We start from the raw sequence: 16,347 nt of genomic DNA on the forward strand, positions 1-16,347 counted from the left end.
AGCAATACGAGTCTCCCCTCGCGGCAATTTACTTGAAACGAGCTCCTGCGCCTCAGCGTCTGCTGCGCCCATGCTAGCACTTCCCTACTCACTCGTCACACTAGTATCTACGCTTCATTGGCTGTGCTTGGCTGTCTCATCGTTTTGAATTGCTCTAGAGTAGTTAGAGCCGTCCCTTCACGCCTAGTAAGACGCCCGCATACACTGTGCGCAGACTGAGGACATTAGATCCGTAATGCTGGCCTGCTAAACGGCATCTGTCTGCTTGCAAGCATGCATCAGTTGGTAACAGGACATCAGTAGGCAACGCGCAATACATGAGCGTCTGAGGAGACTTGCAGCTGCGCAGACCAGGCTGGAGCGACATCCCTTCGGCAGTATTCTGGCCGCGCGAGCAGCGCAGCTGATATCCGCATGGCTGCAGTGGCCTGCGAGGGTGCCACTGGACTGCGTGACGCGGCGTGAATTGAAGAGTCACAAAGCTTCAATAGCGCGAGCACACACCGACGGAGCGGCGAACGGAAATGTTATCACCCGATTAACCGTATTCATGAGAGAAAAGGCAGACACAACTCCTTATGCAACTGTAAACTGCCGCGCCACCAAAACGCCAGACATCCACGCTCTGACTGCGTGAGCATTCTTTTCAAAAAACAAACGAGGTCACCGTCTGCAGTGCTACTGCGTTCCACCTCCTTGTCTTTGCCCCACACAGTTTTGAGCTCCCGCGTGCCTTCTCCGCTGCAAGCAGCGCCACCTTCTTGCTCCTCGCCTTTCTCCGGTTCTCGCGCAGCATCTGTAGCCGTGCCCGAGACTGCCCATCATTCCTCAACCTGTTGCTCACAACTACAGTTCCGAAATCCACCCTCACACACTCCCTAACCGGTCGCACCCGCACCTCCCTTAGTCGCCACGGCAGTCGACTTCGCAGTCATCCAATAAGCCCCAAACCAGACCCTAAAGCTGCTGTGCTTTACGGCATCAACACGTCCTTTGCCGCCCTCCATCGGCAATTGACTACGGCAGTTTAGTGGCGAGCGCCCGCACTGCGCACCTCGGCCACTGCCCGCTTAGGGCCAGCGCATTGCTGGCACTCAGCAGCGCTGGCTGAAGCGATCTCCTTTGAAGTCATACTTAGGCCGCAGCAGCGTGAGTGCGCGTCCTCCGCTACCTTCGTCGCGCCCCGGGCGTTCGCCCAGTTGCTTTCGCTTCTTTAAAAGAGCCTGGAACTTCGGATCGAGGCACTTTTCTTTCCACAGCGCAACGATACCCTTGGCCATCTTGCGGGGCGAAAGGTTCTTCTCCGCGGCAATTTTTTCCCATTCCGTCACAAGAGCCGGGACTCGCTGACGCAGGATGCCTGCGTGGATCGCGTGTAGGGGCTGTGCGGAATCCGGAACGAAATCTGCGCAAAAAACCAAAGGAAACGAAACGCACATTGACGCGCGTCGGTGCGAACTACGGCTTGCACGCAGTACGCTCGCTCGGTGGGCGGCCGCCTGGCGCGGAGAACAGGACGACCAACATACAGACGCCGAGCTACGAAACAGACCAGGGGCGGGAAGGAGTATACTACACAGATCTGAACACGGCAAGTGGAACGCGCTGACGCCGGCAATGCCTCCGGCGATTCACTGCCTGTAACCGAACGAAAGAGACGGCACTTACTGAGCGCGCGCGCCACAGAGCGGAGGCGGAAAACCCTTGCAAAAATCGCTTGAAGGCAAGCAGCTGGAAGTAGCAGAAGGACGAGACCCTAAGCGAGCCAAAGGAGGCACACGGGGGCATTCAGAGAGCGTGATGCGCGGCCCCTTGTAAGGCGCAGCACTGGAACGATGAAGTGAAATGGGATGCTCAGTAATGTGTGGGGGCCCTCTACACAGCATCTGTGTACTACAAGACGCGAAGCGTATCTGTCGCGTCAGCTGAGCATGCCTTGACCCTCTCACGCCTTCTAGGAAGCACGTCGTTGAGGACACGGCGATACGCGCAGAGGCGAAAAAGACAAAAACAGAACGACACGTATGCCTGCACCCACAGGTACGAATATACGAGAATCCAAAAAGACGCTACGACTCATACTAGTGGGTCTGGGATTTAGGATTCCGCTCTCTCACACGCGAACACGAATCGGTTCTCACGCGATAACGCTGCCCTCCCCTCCTCTCCCCCCCCCCCCCCCCCCCCCGCAAGGCTGAAACCGAGCGAAGCCGCGGTGCCTGCTGCCCCTGTTCCTGGCGTGTGTCTGGCCTACCCCTGGGAAAGACGTGCCCATGAATGTGGCGTAGGCGAGCATGAGGACAGAAGGCAACACGCGGGCGGCGGCCGGACTCAGGGGTCCCGTCGCCTTGGCTGGGCTGAGTTTCTTGAGCTTGTCTGACACCATCCATCCTGCCTAAGGCGAGAAATGGGACAACAGCCGCACCCAACAGCAGCAGTACTACCGAAGCGGAAAAGCGTGCGTCTATCCGGTTGCTGCAGAGCTCACGAGGGAGCGCTCGCCATCGCCAAAGTCACGTTTGTCAAGTGTGCCGCCCGCGGCAACACAGGGTCTCGCTACCCCGTCCACGGCACAATAGAGCATTTTTGCCTGCAAATAAAAGATTACCCCGACTAAGGACACGCGCGGCGAGTGGAGGCTGAGTGGGCGCCTCGTCTCGTGCAGACGTTTTGCGATTTTTCTGCCAAACAACCTCTCCCGCGTGTCTGCTGGGAAGCGCCAACAACCGCCCAGCCGCTCCGCGGCGTGTTGCGGGTTCGATCCCTGACTTACGATGAGAATGGAAAGACCCCCAAAGATCGTCAAGAAGGTCGTCGCGAGAGTCGGGTCGGGGAGCGCCAGGGTCTCAAACCAGCCCGGATGCTCGGAGATGAAGGCGGGGAACTCGTCGATGCGGACAGCCATGTTTCTGAACGAAACGCGACAGAGTCACCCGTCTCTTGTCTACATCCGCAACCTACACATCACACGTTCCAGTTTATGGCCTATTTAGCGCCTGCCGATACACAGTTGACAGATCCACGGCCAGTGACGGCGCACTCGAGAGGGCGGTGCCCAGCAAGCCTAGAATCAAAGCAGCCTGTCTCTCAGCTCCCTTTTGCGGGCTGCAGAGGACGACGCCCCGCTGAGCAGTCGGTTTACTCTATTCAAAGTGCAAAGAGGCGTTGTCCCTCCCGCAATAGCAGTATTTTCGAGTGTCTTTGACTCTCCACGGAAGAAGGAAGACGTTAGTCTGAACTAAGCGACGGCAAAAAGGCAGGACAGCGTTACCAAGACAGAAGACGATCGGGGCTTACCGAAGTGCGTAGGAAAAAAGACTGACAGTGATACCGGTGAACAGCATTTGCACGGATGACATCGGGAAGACCGAGAGGTTGTGAGCCTCAATGAACTTCCGCACCTTCGCTCTCTCCTTCATGAACTCCGGCGACCCCAGCTGCACAGAATAGGCGAAAAAAGAGGTAGGCGGCGGATGTGCACGCTGAAGGGGGAGAATCATGTACACGCACAAAGGCACGCCGCAGAAAAACTATTCTCGCATGAATACAGAAACACGCGCATGCACATACACGCATAATTATATATATATATATATATATATATATATATCCCTAAACCCTAATATATATATATATATATATATATATATATATATATATATATGGCAGAGAAACTCTTCTCGCATAAGCCCAGTAGCCTGCGCATTCAAATACGTAAACATATATATATATATATATATATATATGGTAACAGGTGCGTTTTGATACAACGAGTGGAATCTTCTCAAAAGTGAGAGCTCCGTAAGGCTACAGCCGCAGATCCGCGCTCTCCCTCGAAGTCGACACACTCCAGTTTTCTGTTTCTCCTTCAGCATTTTGTTCAGCTCCATGAACTCTGCACCGTGAAGCCCGCGAAGGCGAATGTCTCTCTCCTGCTCACAGGCAGAAAAGACAAGAAAACTCGCAAGATCCAATCGAGCCACGGCGACAGCAATGCCCCGAAGAAATAGCAGGATTGCATGCAGCGGCGGGGCACGTTTTCGCGTAGACGAAAAGACGAGACATGGACGCGATGACCGCCAGCAAACGACAGCACGGAGACGAAGAGAGCAACACTTCGAGAGTGATTTCGCGTCTTCACTCAAGGCGGGGAAAGATCCTTGCAAGCGTGGTGACATTTCAGGAAGAAACCGGGGAGTGAAAAGAAATGACACCAGCAAATATCCCAAGAAACAATTTGCATATAAGGATGTATGATTGCGTGTGACCTTTTTTCATGTTGGGGTATTCTCAGAGTGCCGAGCGAACACCCGCCAGCAGCACAAGGATGTGCGCGAGGAGGCGCAGAGAAGCTGAACTTCCACTACGCTCACTCGACCTACCGCAGCAACGGCAAAAGGGAGCGTGAGCAGCCGCAACGAGCAACCGATGACGGGCAGCGCAGCCGCCCTGTATCAGAGAGAAAGGAGAAAACGGGAATAAAGCGCGGAACCGGATCAGTTGCGACTATATTGCAAACTCGATGCGGGGGAAAATACTCCTGCTTCACTCTTCAGGCAGCACCCGTCCGAAACGGTGGCTCAGGTGTACCCAGAAGAGAAGTCAAAAATCAATACAAATTCGGCGGAGGCGTGCACTGATGATCGCATGTCTCAGAAGTTGAATTCACGCCAGCAGCTGTGTGTGGCAACAGACCTACGTCTGCCACAAACCGGCGTCCGACTTGCGAAGACTTCCGCAGCATCCATCTACACGTCAATATATAAATGTACAACAAAAATACATATATAAAGACTTAAATATATGCATATGTATTGACGGACGCCCGCGCTGTGCGCAAAGCTGCATCGCAAACAGTGGCGCGAATCCACACCCGTGAGTGTGGAATGCAGCCATTTACGGATGCACATCATTACGCATGCAAACGGCCATATATATATATATATATATATATATATATATATATATATATATATATGAGGGGAGCACCATGTTTGGCGGCGCCAGTCTGGCAGGCATACCAGGGCAGGCCTAGGAAGTCCTTGGAGAGAAGGAGCCAGTCTGTAGCGCAGTTGACGGCTGACCCTTCGGAGAGCCATTTATCGGTCTGCAGAAAAAACCCGATTCAGCAGAAAACGAAAGACCCCGCGAGCGTGGGAACACACGCGACCAGCGAACCGGCGACGACAGCATCCATGCGTTGCCGCGCGCCGCTGCTCGCTCGCTGGTGTTCAAGCGCTTAACGCGCGGGAAGCCGGAAAGAAGGTGACGCAGAAAGAAGCGCGCAGGCCTCTGCGAGTCTCCTCTGTTTCTGCCGAGAGAGAAGAGAAGAAGCCGCACTCCGGTTGACCAACTATGTCACGAACGACGCCGTCCGCGTCTGCGTGAGCCACCCCGCTCTTCGCCTCGTGGAGAGCGCCGGCAAAGATAGCGACGCGGTCGCGAGCGAGCCCCATGACGCCATCCAGTCGTTTCCGAAGCTTCCCTGCGAGAGCGAGAAGCGAGAAGTGCGACAGAAGAACGACTACGGCGGACTCACGTGATCTTTGATGCGCTCGTATAGGACAGCCGCGTAGGAGCCATCCAAAGGCCCTGTGGCGTTTGGCGGGTCGACGAAGAGAAACGAAGCACGGAGACGCTCCCCGGCCTCCGCAAGGGTCGCTTGTCGTGCCTCGCCGCCTTCCTCTGCAACGCTCTCAGGCGACGACGAGGACTCGGAAGCGGGCGACGAAGGCAGCGTTGACGGGGTCGACGCAGCGGCAGGGCTCGCGGCAGCGGAAGCGGCGTACGCGCCCGTCCGCCACGGCAGAAAAGAGAGAAAAGACGACTCTGAAGAAGATTCAGCCGAGGGAAGCGACGCCCTCGCCACTTCCTCCTGTGATGGGGTCTGCCTGCTCACAGCCGCGGCGGGCGCCGAGTCTCTACCAGGCCCGCGGAAGGACATGAACGAGCGCGAAGCGAAGAGAGCTGCCGCTGAAGACTGGAGACGGGAAGACCTCGAGAGAGAGGAAGGCGACGAGAGTGGAGACACGGCACCGAAGGAGAGCAGGGAAGCAGAGGCGTACGCCTTAGTAGAGGCAGGACGGCGCGAGGCAGGAGCCGCGGACAGAGACGAAAGAGACAAAGCTGAGAGCAGGACGACACATCGCGAAGGAGCCCAACAAGTTGCCGCGCACGCCGTCGCCTTCGAGGATCCGCATACCTCAGCCGAGGCAGCCAGGGCTGCAGGCGAAGCCCGAGAGAGAGAAGCACGCACGCCGCGGAAGAGAGAGGCGCGGCAGACAGTCAAACCTTCAGAGGAGCGGGCAGGGAGAGAAGGACACGGCAGCGGAGACCCGCACAGGTCGGAGAAGGCGGGCATAGAGGCGGAGACAGTCGATCTGGAGTTGAAGGCTGAAGAAGAGAGAGAAGGGACGAGCGGACGAAGGGGTAGCACGCCCTCAAACTTCCTTGCCCCGTGCTCACTTCTCCCCAAGAGCCTTGCCGCCCGCCAAAGTCTGACTTCGCGCGGCGTCATCGTCGAACTGCCGCGAACCGGAGAGAAAGGAACAGCTGAAACGGGCGACCCGCGCGGCGCCCTCTCAAGAGCTGAGGCCGCCAGCGATGGAAAGGAGACACAAAGGACGACAGAACGCAGCAAGGAAGGCAGACGGCGGCAAAGAGAGGCGGCAAACTGCATTCAATGTGGCGGCGGAGATAGGTGAAAAGAAATGCAACGAAGCAGACAGAGGCAGAAGCTCTAATGGTGGGCGTCCTGAACACACCCCGAGGGATCTACAAATGCAGAGGAAGCATACAAACTCGGGGAGAGAAAGAGGGCCAAAACTACCACTGGAGGACGAAGACAAATGGAGAGAGAAAAGAAACCGAGACCGAGGAGGGAATAGACACCTCTGCGTGACGCGCGGCGAATAGAGCAAGCGCGGTTTGTCAGGACGGCTCCGCGAAGAGAGGAAAGTGCCAACAGAGAAGCAAACTGCACAGGAGGGTGAGACAGCTCGTCGGTCTCTGGCCCTCCAGGGTTGCTGTCGTTGGACTGAAGCTGCTGACTCTGTTTTTCGCTCAGTCTCAAATGCTGGCAACGCGGAACTTTCGCTGCCTAGTGAAGGAGCGAGAGGAGCCCTGCTCTCGAAAGAGATGTGCAGAGCAGAGACATACGTCCGTTCGACGTTTCCCCCTCCTCTTTTCTCTCTCTTCGTCCCTACACACGCAGGCGCTTTATTCGCCAGACACGGGCCTTTTGTGTGAGGATCGAAGCCCGCGCCATGTCGAGTCTGTCAGACATGGAAAAAATCGCAGAGCGGGAAAAGCTTGACGCTGAGTCAGCACTCTGCGCGAGGATTGCGACTGTACTCGCCCTCTCGTCTTCCCAGCTCGCCTTCTTCCCGAGCGCGACAGGCAGGCGTCTCTCTGCCGTCCAGCGACCTCCAGCGAGAAGTCGCCTTCTTCACCCAGCCCTAGACGGTGACTGACGCGGCAGCGGCAGCATCTCGACGCCGAGCGTGTCCCAGCTCGCTCGAAAATCTCTCTCCGCAAGTCGCCGCGAACTGCTTAAACGTTCACTCGCCGTTAACGGTTGCCCTAGCCAGACAGAGGCCGACCCCAGCTTTCTCTCCGTGAGAGCCTAGGCGCCTCACTCCGCGGCGCGCGGGCTGGAAGGGCGAGCCGCCGCCTTATAGACGACAGGAGAGGCAGCTGCCGGCGGCGCGGGGGCAAAAACCACGCGAGTCTGGCATTCCGAGGTGTCTCGCGCGGCGCCCTTCCCGACTGCGACACAAACACCACGGCAGCGTCGTTTTGGCCTCCGCTCGCGTCGTGCGCCTGCCTCTCTGTTTCTTCTGCGGGCTGGAAGGTCGAAACTGCCAAGGGTGCAGCGATGCAAAGAGCCTAGGGTGCCTGTCGAGCTTGGCGCGCAGCGGGGGACGTGCTTGCGTCGGAACCTTTAGAGCCGGTGGCGAGCTGAAGCAGGCTCGGCAGTCGAGAGCTCGCCCTCGCCTGTACATGCATCGACTTGCGTGGTTCGTCTCCGCGTCGTCGCTGCCGAATGCGGCGCACTTTGGCGAGGTTTCCCCGTTGCAAGAGCGGGGAACGTGAAGCGGAGCCGCGCCAGGCGAAGGAAAGCTGTACGCGCTGGCGTCTCGCTCTAAAGCTCCCGGCGGCGGAGACTCTGTGAGCAGCACATGCGTGGAGAGCGACTGCGAGAACGAAAGGAGGCGCGGAGGCGTGACACTGGACAGAGACGGATGCATGTTTGAGCTCTTTTCGCTTCTTCCCGTCCCGCTCTCTCCAGCCTCGCCGCAGGCTCTTCCTTCTGCGCGGTCAGCGAGGCGGGAGAAGCTCAAATTTCCGTGTAGGCGCTGCGCGGGGGACGCCGTCTCTGGTTTTCCGCGAGTCTGCCGGCGCGCGAACCCGCTGCGGGGAACAATACGCGTGTCACTGTCGGTCCCGTCACACTCCGTCCTATCGACTCGTTGTCCGTGGTCGATCGCTCTGGAGCGTCCTCGGCGAGTGAAAACAGCTAAAACATCTCTTCAGCCGCCCGCCTTGTCTCGCCTCTGCTGACCCCGGTGGCGCCGGTGCGCTTGGCACCTCCTTCAGGACGCGTCGGATGCCGCGTCGAAATTCTCCGCGACCCTTCAGGCGCTGATTTTTCGCGCTATGCGGCAACTGCGGTCTGCAGGCTTTTCCGCGGAGGACGGCGCCCGAATGCCGCAACGGGCGAGTCCCAGTAGTCGATGAGGCGAAGAACGGCGCCGCCTGTCCGTTCTGCAGGCCACGGGAGGCTCAGACGCGTCTCATCAGAAGACACAAACGCGACTTTTTGAGACAAGGTGTGTCTCTCTCTGCGTAGATCTCTAGCAGCGGCGTTCTACAGGCCGCCCTCTACTCTTTCTCATGACTGCGTTTGGCACTTTCAAGTGCTCGCTTCCTTCCACCGCCAAACCTTCTCGAGTGCGGCATCCATCATGCTACCGACCCCCGGTCAACAACAAGCGCTCTCTTCTCCCCCCGATTATTGTTCCGTGGCTGGCACCTTTCGCATCTTCTTCACCCCCCTCCCCCTTCCCACCCCGCTCCCCCTCATTCGCCGCTCGGCGCAGCCTTCTCTGTCACGGCCCTTCCCGCTCTCTCTCGGCAGAGTCCGCGGGATGAGGCTCAGGGAGTGAGCGGCGGCGCGCTTCGGTGTGTCAACTCGATCACTCCGCCGTCTCTGTGTGTCCCGCTCATCTCCGTTTGGTGCGCTGCAGGACAGGTGCCGGCACGCGTGGGTGGGTCGGCTGAGTAAGAAGAGAGCGGGGGCCGCGGGCGGAGCTCAGTCGCGTGTGCGCGTCTCCCTCCGATGATGTCGCGGAGTCGGTTTTTGGCGGCGCGTCGGCGCGCGTCGTGCTTGTTTGTGCTCTGCTCTTCACTGCTTCTCGCTCAGCTTTCTGCGCGGTTTCGGACTCTGCTTCTTCTCCATGCCGCGCCTCCCTTGTCGCCGGCCGTCCGCGGCGCGGGCGAGGAGGCGGCAGCTCGCCCGCGCCCGACTTTCGGGCCTTTCGCCGCGGACGGCGGCTCAGGCGTTTCGGCCTGGAGGCGCGTCGGCGCCGAGTTCAACGGCGTGCTGGTCTTGACCGACATCGACGACACGCTGTGGTCATCGGGGAACTGGCGGCTCGCCGGCAAGTCGCTCGGCGGCATCGACGGAGACCTCTCGCGAGGACAAACGTACCCAGGCATCGGGGCGCTCTACTTTCTCCTCTCCTCGGGCCCCCACGTGACCGCGGCTCCAGTCAACATGATGCTGCCGACGTGTCCAACGCGCTTAGCGTCGCCGCTCTGGGAGACTTGCCCCGTGACGGACTACCGCTCGTGGGTATTGCGCACGCTGGCGGCCGCGTCTGCGACTTCGGCGTCGTCGCCCTTCGCGCTGTCTGCCCCCCCCGCGTCGCCGCCGCCTCCGCCGCCTGTCGACGACGATAAGCCGCCTCCGCCGCCCGTCGACGACGGTAAGCCGCCGCCTCCGCCGCCCGTTGACGACGATAAGCCGCCGCCTCCGCCGCGCGTCGTCGACGATAACCCGCCGCCTCCGCCGCGCGTCGACGACGATAAGCCGCCCCTTCCGCCGCGCGTCGGCCTGCTCACCGCGCGGGCGTCGACGTCGGCGATGCGAACTTTCACCCGCCCAGCGTCTTTCTACGGCGCCGTGGAGACGGCGCTGATTCACGGCGCGCGACAGGTCTACGGCCCTGGCGTCGAGGGCTGGGGCCGTGTCCGCTTCGAGAACAGCATGGAGCTCTTCCGCGACGTGATCGGCGGGCAGCACTCGCGCGGTCGCGGAAAGATCTCCGGATTCAAGGAGGCGCTCGCCAGATTCCCAGACGTCACGCCCATATTCTCCGGCGACACCGGCGAGAAGGACGTCGAGGCCGCCGCCGGCATGGCGCTCTACGCCCAGAACAAACTCGCCGCCGTCTTCGTCCACGTGGTTATCGGAGCGACGGAAGACGAAGAGGAGGCAGAATTCGAGGAGGGCCACAATGTGAGATTGACCCCGTTTACTCTCAGGTAGAGTCTTTTTTTCTGTAGGGGGGGGGGAGAGGGGTGCGGCAGACTCTGGAGAGCGCACAGAGAGTGAGGCTGGTGCCCGGCGGTGGGTCTCACTTCCCGCGTGAAGAGGCGTCGCGATCCATCCTCGCGTGTACAGCGTCGTCGCCGCCCCACCTTTTAACCCTTAAAAAAACCCTCCCTTCTTCCTCTTGCGAGGGGACCGCACACATGCTGCGGCAGCTTCACGCCCGGCGTCGACGAGTTGTTCTCTTGTGACATGTCGACAGGCTGTGTCAGTCAGCCCTAGCGCTGTGGGCGTTTCGTGATTCGCGTGTGTCTTGCTGTGTCTGCTGGTCGGCCTTCTCAGATTCAACGGTCGGCGCATTCCCTCGCTTCGGCTGGTCGCGGACGTGTCTGTTTTGCTGCATCCGGGAGACCCCCAGCCTACCTCCTTCGCGTCGCTTTCCGACACGCACCTGTATGCGGCGGGGATGGGTGTGGCGGGCGTCTTCAAGCCCCTGATGGTGGCTTACGCGCGCGACGACAGGCGCCAAAGACTGAAGCTCGACGACCCCACGAACCGCCGAGCGATGCAGGAGGAAGAGACGCTGCTCCGAAAGTACGTGGGGCTGCCGATCTTCTTCCTCAAGTACGGGCAACTCGACATCCAGCGACGCTTCGGGCTGAAGCGGCAAACGACTCGAAACCCGCTGCGGAAGCTCTACAAAAAGCTCTCCAGCGGCCTCAAGAAAGGCGTGTCCAAGGTCGTCTCGCTGCAGTGGACTGAGGAAGAAGGTACGTGGCCCGTCGGCTGGCGGCATGTGGCTCAGCCAGCGAGAGGCGAGAGCAGACTCGGGTTTCGCGGAGTGCGGTCGCCTGAGCTGCCTTTGCACGAGGCAGCCACGGAGAACAAAACGCCCTCAAAGCCTGCAGAACGCCTGCGGCGGCCGTCAGGTTCAGATGGAGGACTGCGAGTGCGGCGGAGTCAAAACCGCCTGTGGAAGGAGGGTTTTTGTCGCGCGTTGTCAAGCTGCACCGGAGACCGGTGGTCCATGCACGTGATCAGAAGACCCTCTTTGGGGCTGGAGCCAGAAAGCAGAGAGGGGCGGTGAACGGCGCGATCAGTCAAAACTAGTGGGGCGGAGACGAATTTATCTATCAGGGGCTGGGAGAGTTGATAACGCATTGCTCAAACCGAAACACATTCTCGCCTTGCACGTCTCCATCGAATGTCGAGGCAGCTTGTCGGGCAGTCGTTCGTGCAGGCGGGAAATCAGGCGGATCCCACGTTGCCTCCGTTTGAGATCTCTGCATCTGTCGCCAAGCGGCGGTGACGCAGCTGGAAGGAGTCACTGCGCCGCCTCGAATTTGCAAGGTTGCGCTGTCAGCTGTTTAGGTGTCGCGTGGGGTGTTGCGTCTGTGCAGAACTGCGAGGCTACATCGATCTCTCGGACGTGCCTTCCAGCGGGAATTTTTCTCAAGCGGACGATCTGGGTGTTCCCTTCATCCCCTACAGAACAGCGTTGGGGGCGGGCATCTCTGCGTTTGTTTTGGAGATGCTGACGCTGCAAGATTTAGTCAACTTGGCGGTGGCGGCGATTCGGGACTACCGTTCTCTGGGCCCAGCTGAGGCGTGTGCCCAGAAGGAGGTGCTGGACGATTTGTTTTTCGACCTGCACTACATGCAGGATCTTGCCGGGGATGCGCTGCGGAGGGCTCGCCTTGAGAACCGCGCGATTTTCGAGGACGGTGTCGAGGCGATTCGCACGTTTCGTAGTCAGAGCAAGAAGTTCTGCATTCCGATGGGGCCGTCGCTGTCCTGGGCTCTCGGCGAAGACGTCGGAGCGTGCCTCGCGCTCTTCCACGGCCCCACGGCTCCGCAGAGTGCGGCGGGCGCGAGTGGCGCGTATGCGCGTGGAGCTGTCGAGCTCGCCGCGATTCTTCCCGCCGTCGCGCCTCTTGCGCGAGCTGCATGCACCTTCATGGACCAGATGAAGTACTGGAAGAGTGCAGGTGGAGATGAGCTGGAAGTTCTCAGTCTAAAATTCTCTCTGGCGCTCAATCAGGCAGTCGAACTTAGCAATGACGACGACATCAGCGCCCGCCAGAGCTCGGTCCCCAGTCGCGAATCCTCTACTAGGGCCGGAGCCGATCTAAATGTCCCCGACGCACGTCCCCCGTCTCTCTCGGACTCAGGATTTTCATCTTATCCGCTCGTGCAGGAGGACCCTTCGTTCAATTCGAGCGCTGTCGCAGCGTCGCCGATGCCGCTGCTCCGTCCGAGCTCGGGAACAGTCAATGTAGATGACAGTTGGTCTCTGTCTCCCGGCCTGCAGTTGGCGGAGCGAAGCGGCTCGTCCTCAGCGGGCTTGGCCAGACCGCGGGCTTCTGCGTCGTCTACAAACGACCGTCGGAGGCCCTTGGAAGGCGCGGGGACGCGAGCGCAGCCGCTTGTGGGTTATGCCGGTCTTGCGGCGTCGCTGGCTCCCTCGCCCGCAGCGGAGCGCAGGCCTGAGACACTCGCTGTGTCGAAAGCTTCAACTGTAGCCGATAGCGACCTGGGGGACGACGAGCCTGACGCTTCCTTGTTTGAGCGGAGGTCGCCGACCTCCGTGCCGGTTCGAAACTTCTACATCGGTGCGACGCCGCCCGACGTCAGCGTGTCGCCGCGAGACTTGAGAGGCGATATGGGGGGTAAGGATCTCTCTCCGGACGCGGCAGCGACCTCGTCACTGTCGCCCAGCGCAGTCGCGTCAATCAATGAGTGCCCGTACCCATCCGTTCGCAAGTTGCTTCTTGTGATGCGCCCAATCTGCGAGAAGCAGCAGAAGAACTACGGACTCGCCGCACCCTGCGCTGTCATGTCGCGCCTTCTGTACGACGACGGCGTGCTGGATATCTTCGCCGAGGTCGCCGCGTGGATGGAGCGAGGCGCAAAGACGCCTCTCTACCTCCCGAAATTGCATCTGACTTTGGATCCTGAGCACTACCGACTCGGTGAGGATGCGAAGGCACGTGTCGGTAAACCCTAAACCGTTTGTCGTTTGTGCTCACTAACACTTCCTTTCAACTTTCCGCCTTTGGCGCCGTTAGTTATGTACCGTCCGTGGATGCGAACGAGGCTGCCGGCGCGCCGCCGATGCCAGGCACAGGCACACATATGCCTGGATGTATGTATGTTAAAGACGCAGGGGAATGCACGTAGGGTCGGTTCCGAGTGTGTGCGTATATGACGAGGCAGACTCACCAGACAGCCGGAGGTAGCTTGCGATGACGGGGTGTGGTGATGGAGTGCGTTCGCGTCACGCGATGTGCGTCTGTCTTTTTCAGGTACGCTGATGAGGAAGGAGAACAGCAGCTTCCGGAATTTGAGAAGCGTGTTGACACGTGGAAGGGGGCACCACGCGTACAACTTGATAGAGCTAAAGCGGCGTCACCGGGTATTTATGCTGGCATATTCTGCATTCGTTCATCGCGCATGCAATCCGTTTGCGGCATGAGAAATGTAACGCGACGTGCGTTTCCTCCGCGCGTCCGGTTCACCGGCGGGCGGAGTCTTGTATAGACACGCAAATGATCAGATGTGCCGTCTGTACCTTCCGTAGGCGTTCGTGTGTGTATATGCGTGACTCACAATGCGTCAGGCAAAGAATGGGAGCGTGCAGTCGTCCCTGTTGTGCCGCGGATGCGATTCGTGTTCGATTTTGATCCGCAGTCCTGCGTGTGCGGCATCATGGCTGTCTCCGTGATCCCCGAGGAGCAGCCGAGATCCCCGCGTGCCATAGCTTTCGTGCGTCCTGATCACGCGGAATAGGAAGGGATTTTTCATCAACGTCCGCGTTTTTGTCTGGTGACCCCTCTGGTGTGATGGTGTGAGTTTTCTGCTGGTTGCTGGGGATACAGCGCATCACGGAGGGGTTCGCGTCGAGTCGCCAGCTGCCTGGCGCCTCGTCGTAGAGGCCTGGCAAAAGGGGAGAGAATACAGCGCTGGCCAAGTGTTGGTGGCAGCAGTGAAGAGTCTGCGGGCTCCGCTCGTTTTTGCGCGAGCTGTCGATGGTCCGGTGGACGTGACAATGTCTTTCGGATCGAGGTCGGACGGGTGCCCAGAAGACTTGCGTTGTGGGGGAACGCGCAACGGAGAGAAAGGGCTTTTTTGCGCCACGTTTCCCCGTTTCGCGCTCTGTGATACGCGTCGCACGACTTTAAGGCGGACGCACAAACAAACTGAGATACACCTACAAACAGAGACGGATAAATTTGTGTGGGGACTCGAATATTCGTTATGTAGAGATCGGTACGAACGGAAATTCTTTCTTTTTCAAACAACGTCGTGGGGCGCGCGAGGACGCGCACGGAGGGGTCAGCTCGTGCTCCATTGAGAGCTGAGAGAGTGTGCATTTTTTTCTTGTTCTAGTAATATATATTTTTCCTCTTCCTGACAGTTCCGCAATGCCCTTTCAGCAGTCGTCGACGCCTGGGCTGCTACTCGGAGTCTCGTAGGCGGATGCGCGCATGCTCTTACGGCTAGGCGATCCCATAGCGCCGTGGTAGAACGCCGGTCGCTTTTTCAGGTGGCGAGGCCGGATAAATTTTTTTTTTACGTGACTGCGTTTCTCCCTCGCCCTCTCGATCTGCAATTTGATTCGACGCCTGGATCCATCAGGGAGGGACGAAGGGAGGGAGTCAAGGCTGTGTTGCCCCTCGCGCTCGTGTGGAGACAGGCACAACCGCGCGCGAGGAGGATGTCATTGGTGCGTGCAGGAGATCGAAATCAAGATGCGTTTGGGCGGTTGAGTTGCAGTTCGACTGCGGAGTAGAACGGGTTGATGGGACCCGGTTGCATCTGGCGTGTCATGCTGCCTTTTAAAGCATGCGCTGAAGCCTCCATTATTTCATGCGCCGCACAGCGTGCGCGCGAGTGGTGGCGGAGATTACTGTGGCATCCGAGGGAGGGGGGTGGCAGGAGGCGTCGACTACCGAAACTCAGAAGGCGATTTAGCCACGCGTTTGAGGGGCTCGGCGCGGGCCGCCGGTGAGGCGCGGCGGGCCTTGTTTCGGGCTTCGTGGCGCCCGTAGATCGGCGTCTTCGTCGAAGAGGGAAAGCGACGAGCTCACCTACGATGCTGGAGAACGTGCAACACTGAGGCGATATTCCCCGGTGCTTCAGCGCTTTTTGAGGAATCCGACGAGTCCTTGTAGCCCATGGCCGCGCGTGTTCATTGCACGGGGCTGCCAGGTATGCCCAGGCGTGATGCACAACGCCCTGCTCCCTCAGCGTCAGCGTGCGTGAAACCCCCCGCTTGTCACGAGCTTGCAACCGCGTACGCGTGAACTAAACCCGTATCGACGTCTCTCAATGAGATGTTCCAGTGTGGCGGGGTGGCTGACAGCGGCATGTTCACTGTCGCTCGCCCTCCATCTGTCGTGGCATTGCTACCGTCGCCATACCGCTTCGCTTGTTCTTTCGGCAGAAGTGCAAATCGCGGGTAATGCAGGGTCGCGCGAAAGCCGTTTTCAATGTATAAAGGAACTCTGTCATATTCAGATACATGCAAACAACGTGCGGCTAGACGACCACGCGTTCGGACAGGGGAATGCAGAAAGGCTGGTTTTTGGTGGGAAGCTCGGCGGCTTTGGGGCAGTGGCCTTGGTCGTAGTCACACGCGCACTGCTGTCGCTCTCGCCTGGCGCCGGCGGCGCAGATGTCTCAAGACGCGGCATGCCACAAAGTTTTGGCGATGCTCACAAAAAGCCTCTCATTAGTTGTGAAGAGGGGCGCCGGTTGGTTTTTAAGACGCAGAGGAGCGAAGCGACGGC

At 59.2% G+C, this 16,347-nt stretch overlaps 2 protein-coding genes across 2 annotated transcripts; one reads left to right on the forward strand and one right to left on the reverse strand.

The window, feature by feature from the left end:
- Positions 1 to 1,094: 1,094 nt before the first annotated feature.
- On the reverse strand, positions 1,095 to 6,517 carry BESB_073580 (uncharacterized protein; the record flags this gene model as incomplete). Its single annotated transcript, XM_029365731.1, has 9 exons — positions 1,095 to 1,405; positions 1,669 to 1,756; positions 2,255 to 2,395; positions 2,774 to 2,909; positions 3,298 to 3,437; positions 3,849 to 3,932; positions 4,383 to 4,449; positions 5,022 to 5,107; positions 5,540 to 6,517. The coding sequence occupies 9 exons, from the start codon at positions 6,515 to 6,517 to the stop codon at positions 1,095 to 1,097; spliced, it is 2,031 nt and encodes a 676-aa protein (XP_029218215.1).
- A 2,826-nt stretch (positions 6,518 to 9,343) lies between these two features.
- On the forward strand, positions 9,344 to 14,344 carry BESB_073590 (uncharacterized protein; the record flags this gene model as incomplete). Its single annotated transcript, XM_029365732.1, has 5 exons — positions 9,344 to 10,548; positions 10,898 to 11,325; positions 11,956 to 13,527; positions 13,861 to 13,970; positions 14,246 to 14,344. The coding sequence occupies 5 exons, from the start codon at positions 9,344 to 9,346 to the stop codon at positions 14,342 to 14,344; spliced, it is 3,414 nt and encodes a 1,137-aa protein (XP_029218216.1).
- Between the last annotated feature and the right edge of the window lie 2,003 nt (positions 14,345 to 16,347).

Source organism: Besnoitia besnoiti (genome assembly GCF_002563875.1).
Source record: "Besnoitia besnoiti strain Bb-Ger1 chromosome Unknown contig00007, whole genome shotgun sequence".
In the NCBI taxonomy this organism is placed as follows: domain Eukaryota; phylum Apicomplexa; class Conoidasida; order Eucoccidiorida; family Sarcocystidae; genus Besnoitia; species Besnoitia besnoiti.